General features: G+C 40.4%; 2 protein-coding genes across 2 annotated transcripts in view; one reads left to right on the forward strand and one right to left on the reverse strand.

The window, feature by feature from the left end:
• LOC111347607 (uncharacterized) overlaps positions 1–15,384 on the reverse strand; it is a 563,268-nt gene that overhangs the window by 444,417 nt on the left and 103,467 nt on the right. The window lies entirely within an intron of this gene.
• On the forward strand, positions 1,138–13,643 carry LOC148731459 (uncharacterized). The gene is made up of 5 exons (XM_088761202.1): positions 1,138–1,371; positions 4,693–4,733; positions 5,236–5,307; positions 5,888–11,549; positions 12,054–13,643. Exons 1-5 carry the CDS (start codon positions 1,324–1,326, stop codon positions 12,591–12,593), a joined length of 6,363 nt encoding a protein of 2,120 aa, XP_088617328.1. The 5' UTR covers positions 1,138–1,323; the 3' UTR covers positions 12,594–13,643.

Genomic DNA, 15,384 nt, shown 5'->3' on the forward strand with positions numbered 1-15,384 from the left:
GTCTTTGCTCTCGAGATTGATCACGAACGAAGATCGTTAAGTTTCTTGCCAATAAGCACGTTAGGTATGTTTTGAAGATGGGAAGACTTTCGAATGTATGTTGTCTAAGGTAAAACCGTAGAAAGAAATTGACACAGACAACTCCGCAGTCGATTAAGATCTTCTCTGCAACATCGTTTTCCAGACACGTTTCCCCCCTAATTTTCTAACCCTATATACTTTCAGCTGGCTCTAAATTTTTACTATAAAGAAAATGCTGAATGTTTTCGCTGAAGATAACCGGTGAACTGAATACTAAACTGTTCGTTCAAAAATTTTCCTTTCGGTGAAAGGCTCAGTTTAGTGCTTTTATCATTTTTTACTTCATAAATTGTTACAATGCCGTTCGGTAAAGGGACTTTAATCAGAACGTTCTAGAAGAGGACATTCGAATATGGTTGACCTCTGTTCAAGATTACTTACTGACTCCTATTACTTGAAATATCACACCAAACACGAGAGCAGGCGGTAAATCATTCAACGTTTAGTATTCCCCTAATGTTGCCCTTTATCTGCTTTGTATTAGTAGAACCGCTTCGAGAATTTCTTGAAATATTGCCTAAGGGACCGGGGAAGAACTGATGTGCTTTGCTCTACCACTTTTTCATTTTTTCACTTACCTCCTCCAACGTCCCCCATTCCGATGAAATAGTTCTATTTACACGTAACGGATCAGCGCATTTGCTGTTAAAAGACGCGTGTCATGGGATTATTATTTCAAGGCTAAGGTCACAATAGGTAACACACTGGTTTCACTTTCGTGTTCCTGTTGACAAGTCGAAGGCTGGTTGCGGATGAGCAATTTTAAGTTTCTTGTCTTGTCTGGTTGGAATTTTGACGCCTAAACGAAATTCAGAACCGATTTTAGTAGTTGTTTCAGACAAGAGATATTTACATTCTCTACAGAGGCTTAACTGTGGAGTCTTATCCTTGTTGCTGCTCTGAAAAGGACTTTGATCAACACATTCTCGAACAGAATTTAGATTTGCTCTATAATTTGACTCAACCCCCATTAAGTAGCTCTGCTCATAAACTCAACGGATCAGCGCAGAAATCGCAAGTCTGACGTTTGTGGCTTTAACGGTGCCATAAAAAATGATGCAATGTCTAGAGATTATTTCTGAAGGTCACAGTATGTAACTAATCAGTTTCACTTTCATGTTCTTGGTTATTAGCTTCTAAATAGCTCATATTGTCCTTGCGTCGGTTTTCTTTCTTACTTATTCTCTTTCCGATTGCGTAGTCTTACGCACGCATTTTTTGTTTCAGTGTTTCTATTTGTGTATGTTGGACAAATCACTGGCATCGATTTCATGTCAATCACATTTGGAGGTAACTATCACTTAATGATAATGATTATAACAACTTTATTATTTTACTTATATAGCGTATTGCGGTGCGGTGTACAATATTCTTTCGGAATGGTATAGAAGCAAATAATACATATGGAATTGTATTTTAATGTGAACAGGGAGGGAGTGGGGATGGGGTAAGCTCAATCTTACCCCCCCGTCTCACTTCTTCCACGCTAAGTAAGGTTATCGTACCCAACTTAATGACGAATTTTCCAGACTTTTGTAGAGCGAAAGAACTTCGAAAAATAATGAAGGTTAGCGTGTCGAGGCACATCCTAGTGTTGTTTGCTGCGGAGAGATGATGGACAAAGAATCAAACCAAAGCAAATTCAATAGTTATCAGTAAAACAATTGATATTAAACTTGCAGAGTGCAGCTATTTAGGGAGGTAGATAAGGTGTTTTGCCTGAAGGCCAAAGAAGTTTTCGCTTTCGCGTTGGTCGAGTGTTTTGTTGACTACAGAAAGCAGCCTATATTCTTTATCGCAGATGATCAATCACCACCAAAAAGTTTCCAAAACTTGACAGGAGCAAGTACCTTAGTTTCATTTGCATGAAACTTATGAGTAGCAGATACAACTCTTTTCAAACGAAAACTACTTCCTAGAATTGCTATATTGGAAGAGAAGGAGCTTCATGAGACCGTAACAAGATGAAATTTAACCGTGATTTCTCCCATCTTCCTTAACGCAAATTCCCCTACATCAGTGAAAATGTTATTGATGTTATTTTGTTATGCTTTGTAATTTCTTTAATCTAATATTCTGAGTTTATCAACTCAACAAAAGAACTTCTATGTTTGGTCGGGCACCGAATATCTTCAATACTCCAAAGCAGGTTGCTTCTTATTTCAAATGGATTACTAAGCTCAAGCTGAAGAAGGTCTTTACCAGCTCTATTTTCAGTTTAAGTCATCCTTTCATTCAAGTTGATCATTTTTCAACGATCAAAGTTTGTTTGAGTGAGTGTAAAGAAACGTAACCAGGAAAATACAAACTATTTTCTCTTAACTGACGTAACCCAAAAACCTGTCTTTCTTACTTCAGCAAAACAAAAGCAGTTCAAATGGCCCATTGATATGGCGTCAAAATTATTCGATCATCGCTTTATAAGTATTGTGCGGCCTTCCAATGAAATCTCTCGAAGTCTCTTGTGCTGTCTTGCCTAGAGACGTGATTTATGTGCATTGCGACGAAGCCAGATTAGCTTTCGCATGCGAGTTCCTTAAGTGTTTTGTTGACTACAGAAAGCAGCATATATTCTTTATTGCTGATAAAGTATTATTACCTCACGAAAAGTTTCTAGAACTTTGACAACGTGAAGCAAACTTTAATTCACTTACCTGAAAGTTATGCGTAGCAGATACAACTCGTTTCAAACGAAAAAGAAACAAGCGAACATTGTAGAATACTTATCTTGATACGAAACACGCCGCAGGAGAAGGAGCGTAATACAGAAAACTATTTTAGCAAAAAGATAAAATTGCACTGCGACTTCTGCTATCGTCGCTTTAGGTTAGAAAAGAGATGTTTGTGACCTTACGTTCTTTTGATACTCTAACTGATACGATCCATTGTCTAATATGCTGACCGTATCAAATGAACAAAAGACGGAACTGTTTAGCAAAGTTGACAGTAATTATGAAAAACGCAAGGGGCAAAAAGCAGCGGATTACGGCTGCCACAACTTCATTAAAACTCCAGAAATTTTGCTGGGAGAATCATCCATTTTAAGGACTAGAGGTGGAAGAGATAAGAGGACCTCAAGAGATAAAACTCTATTTAGTGCTACAGTATACCAGCACTGTAGTGTCACAGTATACCAGCACTGAAGTGCCACAGTATACCAGCATTGCAGTGCCGCAGTATACCAGCACTGCATTGCCACAGTATACCAGCACTGTAGTGATAGTTCCAGAACTCAGTGAGATAATCCAGCTGCGAACAAACTGCCAAAGCCTTTGAAGCTTTGAGATCTAATGTCCGTGAGATGAAGAAGAAACGAAATAAATAGCGAACAAAACAAGTGTTGTAGAGCGTTTTCAAGGCTCGTTATTTCAAGCATTTTTAGGTTTACCTTTTGTTTTATTAAGTCTCGCCTTTTCGCCCCTATGTGCTATTTTGAACTTGGCTCAGCACTTACCGTGCTAGACATTTTAATCCTTTGTTATGGTTGAAGATAACTAGTTTGCTAGGTGATCATGTTTGAGTTGGTAAAACTGACCTTGAGTTTTACCCACACTGAACATCCTGTTTTGGAAGCTCCCACGGTTAGCTAGCCCAAACATGTCTGTGATTTTTGTATTTAATACTGGAGCACTCCTTGCTGAAAGTAGTAGAAATAAGCAGTGGAACAAGAGAGAGAATAAAGAAGAAAATTACAGAGTCTCAGTACCTCTTGTTAATTTGCCAAGCGAGTGGTAAAACCCCTCAACAAAAGTGCTTTTCGTGAAATGTCTTCTTAAACTTGTTCCAAACGTCAATATTGCATAAAAGAACGCTTATTATGTCAAATATATCTCTTGGCTCAGGCTGGAAAGAATTCTGTCTCTCTACCAACTTTTAACACAGACCCCGTTTTGTCATTTTCACTTATCTTTCATTACAGATCACTTGCCGTGAAAGTAAGCCTTGACTGATAACAGTTACATAAGCCGTGAACAAAAAGTAAATAGATTTGAAAATTATTGCGAAAGAAACCTCAAGCAACAGAAACCCAGAGCAGATCTGTGGCAGCACTAAATGCAGAAGGCTTCCTTCCGCTGTTAGGAGCCGTCTAGATTGTCGAACAGCATGAGAATTTGTAATATTCATTTACTAATCAGATCAAAGTCGTTCAAATCTCCGTGTTACTTTGCTGTAAGAGGTGATGGATCAGAAATCAAAACAAACTATTCTTAATACTTCTCAAACAAAAGAAAAATAGATGACATGTTGCCATGTATCTGTTCAATAATAGATGACAAAAGTGTCACGTGAGGCACAGCAGAGTGTGTCACTGATGTTCTTACTATTTTGACGTCTTCTGTGATCTATTACTAAACAGACCCACGGCATCATGGATGATCTATTATTCAATTTATTATTACTTATATAGCGCAAAATACATGTGGATATGATCTAATGCGCTAGAATTCTGATTGTTTTATATGATATATGCGTCTGTCCTCCAGTCGATCATTGGTAAGAACCAATCACAATGCCAGCGTTATTTAGCTTATGATACATAAAACACCGGATATGCTGCTGTGTGCAGCTTTAAATGCATGTGATTCTTAACTATTCAACCTTTGAACGCAGACAGTTCAAGTATTCCAAAGGTTTCCCAAACTTCCAGAACGGTATGTATTATCTAAGTTACTGATTCAAGTGAGTTCCAGATAACTTTTTTCTCTGAATTTGGTTTTGTTATCGATCTATAGAATCAGAGTGATAATTTCCATTCGTGAAGAAACAGTTCACGGGTTGACGTAAATTAAAGTTAACCGTCACGTGTGGTGTGTATCATTTTATACAGTACGCTGGGAATTTATTTCGGCTCAGGTTGGCAAAGTTCTCTAGTATTTATCTAAGAGTGATGGCTGGTTTTTACTTAACGCTATCATACTTGAATGAAGTGAGAAGCGATTCTTTATTGATCACTAGAAAGTGAGCTGAGAGAATGGAATTCAATGTTAAGAGACCTTATTAAGTAAGATTATCAAAACTAATTACCTCGGACGCAAAAAAGATAAACTGAGAAGACGGAAAAAAATTCGTATAGCTTAGAAATTATTGACTTTGACCATCAGTTCTCAGACTTAGACAGTATTCCTGATGCTTTAAACATTTTCTTTATTATAGGAAAATTCATTACCTGACGAGGGACTCGTGCGGTATCAGTTTTTGCAGGAAAGTTAACGCGGAATTGACGAGGTAGGTGATCGATTTTCCTTAAGTCGCATATTTGAACAAAAATTAGTAAAATCAGAGTTAACTTCGTTTGCTTCTTCGGATGAGCCAAAAAAATAAAGGCTGATAGTTTCTAAAGAAACTGTTTGGGGCTGCGTCGGTGGGGGTAACGAAATAATTTGAATATATCAACAAAGTTGAAATGGTAAATTGGCCATTGTTACGATTATAAAAGCTGAGGTTTCGAGCGTTAGCCCTTCGCTCCGACGAAGAGCTAACGCTCGAAACGTCAGCTTTTATAATCGTAACGGTGGCCAATTTACCATTTCAACTTTGTTGATACATTCAAATTAAATTGAGAAAAAAAATGATGTGAAGTTGTTAAAAAGTAGCCTTGATTCTTTGCTGCTCAATTTTCCTTCATATCCCTAGTCCTGGCGTCAATTTAGCTCCACCCTGTGAATAAAGGAAATAGACTTCCTTGTTTCTGACCCACCCCTTTCCTAAAAAAAACATGTCTAAGCGCGTATCGCTAGATCTTGACACATATACTATTTGCAAAGACAACCCTGATGCCCATTAACAAAACTTTGGTTTTGCGCAGGTTCAAACAAGAAATGGCCGCTGCATTTGAATACACGGAAGAGCAGCTAAATTACTTCAGGATTTGTTACGTTGTCACTGATATTATAACAGAGGGTCTGCGAAGAATCTTTAAACAAGAATGGGACAGTCGCCACAAGACAAGACTAGGAGAATGGAAAGATCAACCTAAAAATGGACTGGACTTTTGGAATGGGGAGTCCCTAAAGAACAGAAGGAAAAACGCACGGCTGTTATCAACCATGAAAAATGGCGATAGAGCTGAATGGGATTGTACCATGCTGTTTTACGCTATTCTTTTTTCAGATTGTATCCACGGTCTCAATTCAGTGGTTCGATCAAACATAGATGATATAAGAAATATTCGGAATGAAATCGCACATGACGAAGCAGGCCAACTCTCTGACGGAGATTTCAATATTGTTATATCGCGGGTGAAAACTGCATTCGTCGCTCTCGGTCTTCCCACATTAAAAATCAATCAAGTCCAAAATCAAACAGCCTTCCCCACAGAGGAGTTAAGTAAAGTTTTAAGGGAGGTTAACGACCTGAGACAAAAACTTAAAGAGAAGGAAAAGGAACTTAAAGGAAAAGAAAAAGAGCTTCAAGAGAAAGAAAAGGTACTTCAAGTAAAAGAAGAACAGAGGCTTGCCTTGCAAGAACAGTTACACGCAGATGTCTCTCCATTTTGCATTCTCCCTCCTAAACCAACACACCTCATCGCTGCTCGAGAATCTGAAGTTGATGAAATTATGCGAAACCTGCAAACATTAAAACGCACCGATGATGGGATGAGCATACTGTATTTGTCAGGAAATCCAGGAAGTGGCAAATCTCAGCTGGCCCGTTTAGCAGCCAAGCGATTCTACGACGAAGTCAAAGAAACACCTCCCGCAGCTTCATTTGTCATGACACTGAATGCTGAAAGCCCAGAAACAATTTTGAACTCGTATGTCGATTTTGCTCAACATTGCAAATGTCCCGGATATGAAATAACAAACACTTACGGCTCGAAGGATTTGAACACAGACGACAAGATTTCATATCTCAAGTCCCTAATAGGTGCAAAAATTAAGCATTACACTTCATGGCTGGTGGTAGTTGATAATGGGAACTCTCTTTCAAGCGGTCTTTTGCCTGATGCAGGAAACGAGGTGTGGGCAAGGGGCCAGATGCTAATAACAACGCAGGGCACTGCGTCTATGCCGTTAACAAGCTCTTCCGTACAAAACCTTTCCGTCAGCGCAGGAATGCAACCTAACGACGCATGCTCTTTGCTGAGCATTCTTTCTGATATCCCAATTAATGACGTAGAGAAAGAAGTTGCTAAGGTATTAGACTACCAGCCACTTGCCCTAGCGGCTGCAGCCACGTATGTGCGACAAGTTCGTCAGAGTAAGGTATCCTCGAAATTTGGCTGGAGCGACTACCTGAAGAAATTGGAAGAGGGGAAACGAAGTGCTACTGAAATCAGACTTGCTGAGAGCAATCCAAGCTATCCAAACTCCATGAGCAAAGTAATAACACTCGCTGTCGAAAAGGCGATGGCGGACGATATAATTTTCCATCACATCTTCAATTTTCTCTCTGTGTGTGCATTACAGCCGATCCTTCAAGAAGCTGTTATCGAGTACGTCAGAGCAGTAGATGAAGATTTTGAAGATGAAGATATGATGAGAATGAGAATGAATCAATGTTCATTATTGCTGATTGAAGAAAAAGAAGAAGAGGAAGAAGAAGAGGAAGAAGAAGAGGAAGAAGAGGAAAAAGTGAGTGGTGTCTATATTCGAGCTCATGGTATTGTTCACGATGTTATTAAATCTGCGACGAAAGATTGGACAAAGGATGAACTTTACGAAGTGGTATATGGGGCTGTAATGTCATTCTCAAAATTCGAAAAATTAGCTTCTATTGATGTGGGAACAAAATTAGCTCCCCATTTAAAGATGTTAAGCTTAAAACTTGAACATGTGGTAATTAGAAAAGAAAAGCCAGAATTCTCCGAGAGAGCACTTAAGTCTTTGAGTTCTTACGCTGGTGGCCTTTGCACCCTCGGTGACATGTGCCATGACCACAGTGAGTTTGGAGCAGCGTTAGTCTTTTATAAATTGCAGTTAAAAATGATTGAAACAAGTCACGAAGGAGAGGACCTGAAAAAAGCTGCATGTTACAGCAACTTGGGTATTGTACATAACGAGCTGGGCAAAACACACCAAGCAGAAGACTACTATAATCATGCACTGGAGATTGAGCTGAAGAAACTGGGACCTGATCATGTTGATGTTGCAGCCTCTTACAACAATCTGGGTAGTTTACACAGTGACCTGGGCGAAACAGATCAAGCAAAAGACTACTATAAGCGTGCACTGGAGATTCGTCTGAAGAAGCTTGGACCTGATCATGTTGATGTTGCAGCCTCTTACAACAATCTGGGTAGTTTACACAGTGACCTGGGCGAAACAGATCAAGCAAAAGACTACTATAAGCGTGCACTGGAGATTCGTCTGAAGAAGCTTGGACCTGATCATGTTCATGTTGCAGCCTCTTACAACAATCTGGGTAGTTTACACAGTGCCCTGGGCGAAACAGATCAAGCAAAAGACTACTATAAGCGTGCACTGGAGATTCGTCTGAAGAAGCTTGGACCTGATCATGTTAAAGTTGCAGCCTCTTACAACAATCTGGGTAGTTTACACAGTGACCTGGGCGAAACAGATCAAGCAAAAGACTACTATAAGCGTGCACTGGAGATTCGTCTGAAGAAGCTTGGACCTGATCATGTTCATGTTGCAGCCTCTTACAACAATCTGGGTAGTTTACACAGTGACCTGGGCGAAACAGATCAAGCAAAAGACTACTATAAGCGTGCACTGGAGATTCGTCTGAAGAAGCTTGGACCTGATCATGTTAAAGTTGCAGCCTCTTACAACAATCTAGGTAGTTTACACAGTGACCTGGGCGAAACAGATCAAGCAAAAGACTACTATAAGGGTGCACTGGAGATTCGTCTGATGAAGCTAGGACCTGATCATGTTAATGTTGCAACCTCTTACAACAATCTGGGTAGTTTACACAGTGACCTGGGCGAAACAGATCAAGCAAAAGACTACTATAATCAATCACTGGAGATTCGTCTGAAGAAGCTTGGACCTGATCATGTTGATGTTGCAGCCTCTTACAACAATCTGGGTAGTTTACACAGTGACCTGGGCGAAACAGATCAAGCAAAAGACTACTATAAGCGTGCACTGGAGATTCGTCTGAAGATGCTTGGACCTGATCATGTTAAAGTTGCAGCCTCTTATAACAATCTGGGTAGTTTACACAGTGACCTGGGCGAAACAGATCAAGCAAAAGACTACTATAAGCGTGCACTGGAGACTCTTCTGAAGAAGCTAGGACCTGATCATGTTGATGTTGCAACCTCTTATTACAATCTGGGTATTTTATACAAAGCGTTGGGCGAAACAGATCAAGCAAAAGACTACTATAATCAATCACTGGAGATTCGTCTGAAAAAGCTTGGACCTGATCATGTTGATGTTGCAGCCTCTTACAACAATCTGGGTAGTTTACACAGTGACCTGGGCGAAACAGATCAAGCAAAAGACTACTATAAGCGTGCACTGGAGATTCGTCTGAAGAAGCTTGGACCTGTTCATGTTGATGTTGCAGCCTCTTACAACAATCTGGGTATTTTACACAAAGCGCTGGGCGAAACAGATCAAGCAAAAGACTACTATAATCAATCACTGGAGATTCGTCTGAAGAAGCTTGGACCTGATCATGTTGATGTTGCAGCCTCTTACAACAATCTGGGTAGTTTACACAGTGACCTGGGCGAAACAGATCAGGCAAAAGACTACTATAAGCGTGCACTGGAGACTCGTCTGAAGAAGCTTGGACCTGATCATGTTAAAGTTGCAGCCTCTTACAACAATCTGGGTAGTTTACACAGTGACCTGGGCGAAACAGATCAAGCAAAAGACTACTGTAATCAATCACTGGAGATTCGTCTGAAGAAGCTTGGACCTGATCATGTTGATGTTGCAGCCTCTTACAACAATCTGGGTAGTTTACACAGTGACCTGGGCGAAACAGATGAAGCAAAAGACTACTATAAGCGTGCACTGGAGATTCGTCTGAAGAAGCTGGGACCTGATCATGTTGATGTTGCAACCTCTTCCAACAATCTGGGTATTTTACACAAAGCGCTGGGCGAAACAGATCAAGCAAAAGACTACTATCATCAATCACTGGAGATTCGTCTGAAGAAGCTTGGACCTGATCATGTTGATGTTGCAGCCTCTTACAACAATCTGGGTAGTCTACACAGTGACCTGGGCGATACAGATCAAGCAAAAGACTACTATAAGCGTGCACTGGAGACTCGTCTGAAGAAGCTTGGACCTGATCATGTTGATGTTGCAGCCTCTTACAACAATCTGGGTAGTCTACACAGTGACCTGGGCGAGACAGATCAAGCAAAAGACTACTATAAGCGTGCACTGGAGATTCGTCTGAAGAAGCTTGGACCTGATCATGTTAAAGTTGCAGCCTCTTACAACAATCTGGGTAGTTTACACAGTGACCTGGGCGAAACAGATCAAGCAAAAGACTACTATAAGCGTGCACTGGAGATTCTTCTAAAGAAGCTAGGACCTGATCATGTTGATGTTGCAACCTCTTACAACAATCTGGGTATTTTACAAAAAGCGCTGGGCGAAACAGATCAAGCAAAAGACTACTATAATCAATCACTGGAGATTCGTCTGAAGAAGCTTGGACCTGATCATGTTGATGTTGCAGCCTCTTACAACAATCTGGGTAGTCTACACAGTGACCTGGGCGAAACAGATCAAGCAAAAGACTACTATAAGCGTGCACTGGAGATTCGTCTGAAGAAGCTTGGACCTGATCATGTTGATGTTGCAGCCTCTTACAACAATCTGGGTAGTTTACACAGTGACCTGGGCGAAACAGATCAAGCAAAAGACTACTATAAGTGTGCACTGGAGATTCTTCTGAAGAAGCTAGGACCTGATCATGTTGATGTTGCAGCCTCTTACAACAATCTGGGTATTTTACACAAAGCGCTGGGCGAAACAGATCAAGCAAAAGACTACTATAATCAATCACTGGGGATTCGTCTGAAGAAGCTTGGACCTGATCATGTTGATGTTGCAGCCTCTTACAACAATCTGGGTAGTCTACACAGTGACCTGGGCGAAACAGATCAAGCAAAAGACTACTATAAGCGTGCACTGGAGATTCGTCTGAAGAAGCTTGGACCTGATCATGTTAAAGTTGCGGTCTCTTACAACAGTCTGGGTAGTTTACACAGTGACCTAGTCGAAACAGATCAAGCAAAAGGTTACTATAAGCGTGCACTGGAGATTCTTCTAAAGAAGCTAGGACCTGATCATGTTGATGTTGCAACCTCTTACAACAATCTGGGTACTTTACACAAAGCGCTGGGCGAAACAGATCAAGCAAAAGACTACTATAATCAATCACTGGAGATTCCTCTGAAGAAGCTTGGACCTGATCATGTTGATGTTGCAGCCTCTTACAACAATCTGGGTAGTTTACACAGTGACCTGGGCGAAACAGATCAAGCAAAAGACTACTATAAGCGTGCACTGGAGATTCTTCTGAAGAAGGTAGGACCTCATCATGTAGATGTTACAACCTCTTAGAACAATCTGGGTAGTTTACACAGTGACCTAGGGGAAACAGATCAAGCAAAAGACTACTATAAGCGTGCACTGAAGACTCGTCTGAAGAAACTTGGACCTGATCATGTTAAAGTTGCAGTCTCTTACAACAATCTGGGTAGTTTACACAGTGACCTGGGCGAAACAGATCAAGCAAAAGTCTACTATAAGCGTGCACGGGAGATTCTTCTGAAGAAGCTAGGACCTGATCATGTTCATGTTGCAACCTCTTAAAACAATCTGGGTATTTTACACAAAGCGCTGGGCGAAACAGATCAAGCAAAAGACTACTATAATCAATCACTGGAGACTCGTCTGAAGAAGCTTGGACCTGATCATGTTGATGATGCAACCTCTTACAACAATCTGGGTAGTTTACGCAGTGACCTGGGCGAAACAGATCAAGCAAAAGACTACTATAAGCGTGCACTGGAGATTCTTGTAAAGAAGCTAGGACCTGATCATGTTCATGTTGCAGCCTCTTACAACAATCTGGGTAGTTTACACAGTGACCTTGGCGAAACAGATCAAGCAAAAGACTACTATAAGCGTGCACTGGAGATTCTTCTGAAGAAGCTAGGACCTGATCATGTTGATGTTGCAACCTCTTACTACAATCTGGGTATTTTACACAAAGCGCTGGGCGAAACAGATCAAGCGAAAGACTACTATAATCAATCACTGGAGATTCGTCTGAAGAAGCTTGGACCTGATCATGTTGATGTTGCAGCCTCTTACAACAATCTGGGTAGTTTACACAGTGACCTGGGCGAAACAGATCAAGCAAAAGACTACTATAAGCGTGCACTGGAGATTCGTCTGAGGAAGCTTGGACCTGATCATGTTGATGTTGCAGCCTCTTACAACAATCTGGGTAGTTTACACAGTGACCTGGGCGAAACAGATCAAGCAAAAGACTACTATAAGCGTGCACTGGAGATTCGTCTGAAGAAGCTTGGACCCGATCATGTTGATGTTGCAGCCTATTAAAACAATCTGGGTAACTTGCACAGTGACCTGAGCGAACTCCAAGAGGCCAAGCATTGTCTTGATCGAGCACTGGTAATTTTTATTTCGAGATACCGTCAAGATCATGTTAGGGTACGAGAGGTCAGGAGGAACTTCTCTCGGCTACAACAGAAAAGGAGGTGCGTCGTGAATTAAGGTTTAAGCTGCTTTGAAAAGAAGAGAAGATGGACTTGTAGATAGTCTAGAAACTGGGCTAATTTAAAAACGGCGAAGGCCTTTAATTCTTTTTAGACGTTGCTGTCCCTTTGCTGGAGAAGTTTCGCCAGAATCTAGACCGTTTTGATATTTTCGCTATATTTGATATCATTTGAGCTTCTTGTATCCTGATCTGCAAACTCTGTGATCGGAGACAGGTTAAAGACGTTTCTTTGCTTGAAGTCCCACGTTCAGGACAAAATCGTTTATGAATCGCCATATAGTGCTGCTTCTTCTGAATTATGACTTTTGATTGATTGGCTTGTGTACATATCACTCTCTTCTTATCAGCAACGTAAATTTATAAAGTAAAAGATAGCCTGGTGGTTTCGTTATGTTTTATATTTGATGGAACTTAAACTAAAAACAGGCTCCTCCTGTAAGAAGGAGTATAATTGACAAGGTTTCCAAATGAATAGCTCAGGACTTAATAGCACTGTAGATCTCAGTCTGAGAAGTTTCAAAGTATTGTAATAGATTAAGAGACTCCTTGTGATATTACCTTAGAATTTGAAATTTCGTTGAAGTGGAGACATAAACGCTTTATCTATTATTTTCTCATACATTCTTAGATGAATGTCGCGCGTTAACTACAGAGTGTACGAGAAGCTTCGTTTAATCGGGATGATTAGGTCTAGTAATGGTTGATTTCGACTCAGTGCATCTAAGTTCACCGATCTTTAGAATAATGACGGACTATATATACATTAGCCTTTTGTGAGAGCTTACATAAGTTTATATATTTGTTTGCGGTCAAATGTGAGATCGTAAGAGATGATGTCTTTTTCAAATACACGGACATGTTTTTGCATCAAATAGATACTTGTGTGGTTATTATCTTTCGATTTTACTTTTGGAGCGTGCAGTGGCCCCTCCCCACCCAGATTATTCAAGCATGATTTGTTTTAGCGTCACTCCTTTGGCAAGCTCGTTATCTTGTTTTTTATTATACTGGGTGAAACTCGAAGAGAGTGCCAAACGTTAGCAGCGGCTTCAGTTGTGTATCCCAGGCGCTTGTTTCATTTTTCTTCCCCCTCCCCCGGGCCAAAAATCTTTATGTACATCTTTGCTTAAGATCCGTTAGTGAGGTTGCCGTGTACGTCGTTCCCTCCGGTTTGATGATTCTGTTTAAGACGTAGACAAGTCACATGGACTTTTGTTCGATCATAAAACAGTCAACTTATGTGTTTTCTGAAGCTTTCGATTGCAATGTTCTTCTTGACCTTTTTCATTTTCAATTGTGAACATTTGTGAAAAGAGGAAAACCTCACAGCTTTGAAAACGGCTTTTCGTCGCGCAAATTAAAATGGATAGAGCAAAGAAGCACAACACCCACAAAAAAGAAAGCATGTTTTATCATGAATTTGCAACTCTCCATCACACTTATAGGTCGTGGCAGTACAGACCCTGCAGCGCTCGGTCCATCCAAACCCAATGAGGGCCAATATGCCCCAGGACACTTTGAGCAAGTGAGGTTAATAAGAAATGATTTATTAGAGAGCAGTCTGACCAAAATTTGCCGATTTTCGAGAACAAAAATACACGGTGTTCAGGCGCATTGCAATTTGAAAAAAAATTGATCCTTTATTTAAGGAAAACCGACGGTAAAAGTTTAAAACAAACATGGAGGAAAAGCCAGTAGAAAAAACCTCGTGGTGACTTACTGAACGGCGCATGCGTGCACGCGATTGCATAACAATACGTCGGAATACACGGCCTACGACCGTTTCCGCGAAAACGGTCCGTATGGCAAAATCCCAACCGAGTAAAAACTAATCACAGCGCTCGGATTTACCTCAAGACTACTTGGCCGTATGAAACTATCAAAGTGACCCTATGGGGGACCCATAGATATATTATGCAGAATACAATTGTTTATTTCATGCGGTCAAGTCTAAGGTTAAAAAGTAAACGTGATATTTAATTCTTATACCCCCTTAACAATGAGTAAGTTCTTAAGAGGGAACAGTCGGTAGTTCAAATTTTGGTAAATGTTTATCCCACCTACTTGTCCGGCACAAAATTAGCCGTAATCCCTACAACAATAGCTTCACCAATCATTGATAAGGTACATGCCATCGGTGCCATGAGGCAATTTTTATGAAGCAGAATACAAATTAACATTTGAATCAGTGTCTGAATGATTAATAGATCGTGTTTCGATGAATTGTTGTGGAAACTTTGGTAAAAAGTAGAAAACATTTTTCAAAGCACTTTGAATGGATAATTAATGGCTAGTGTTTCGAGACAAGGGCTACCTGAATTTAAACTGATAAGAACGTCTTGGGCTGAGATTCGATGGCCCGAAAATGTAGGCAGGGTAAATCATAGATCACGAGTTATGGATGAACCCAAGAGGAACATAAATGGTTTAAATGGAGGCTTGTTTTAAACAATAACAAGGCGACACCACAACATCGGGAGCTACATTCTCTACACTTTGCGAAAAGTCATGAGCTACTTAAACGTGCATCTGCTTTTTTGTACAGAGAAGATGCAGCAGACGGGGCCTTTTGTGTTAATTGTCCTTCTCTAAGAAGACTAGAATGTCTAACCC

Source organism: Stylophora pistillata, chromosome 5, assembly GCF_964205215.1.
Source record: "Stylophora pistillata chromosome 5, jaStyPist1.2, whole genome shotgun sequence".
Lineage (NCBI taxonomy): Eukaryota > Metazoa > Cnidaria > Anthozoa > Scleractinia > Pocilloporidae > Stylophora > Stylophora pistillata.

Bases quoted from the DNA above. Each gene is read 5' to 3' on its own strand.
- LOC148731459 (XM_088761202.1), top strand. From the start codon at position 1,324: ATGTTGGACAAATCACTGGCATCGATTTCATGTCAATCACATTTGGAG. The intron at 1,372-4,692 runs GTAACTATCACT...CTTTGAACGCAG, and splicing joins CATGTCAATCACATTTGGAG to ACAGTTCAAGTATTCCAAAG. The intron at 11,550-12,053 runs GTAGGACCTCAT...CTTGTAAAGAAG, and splicing joins TGGAGATTCTTCTGAAGAAG to CTAGGACCTGATCATGTTCA.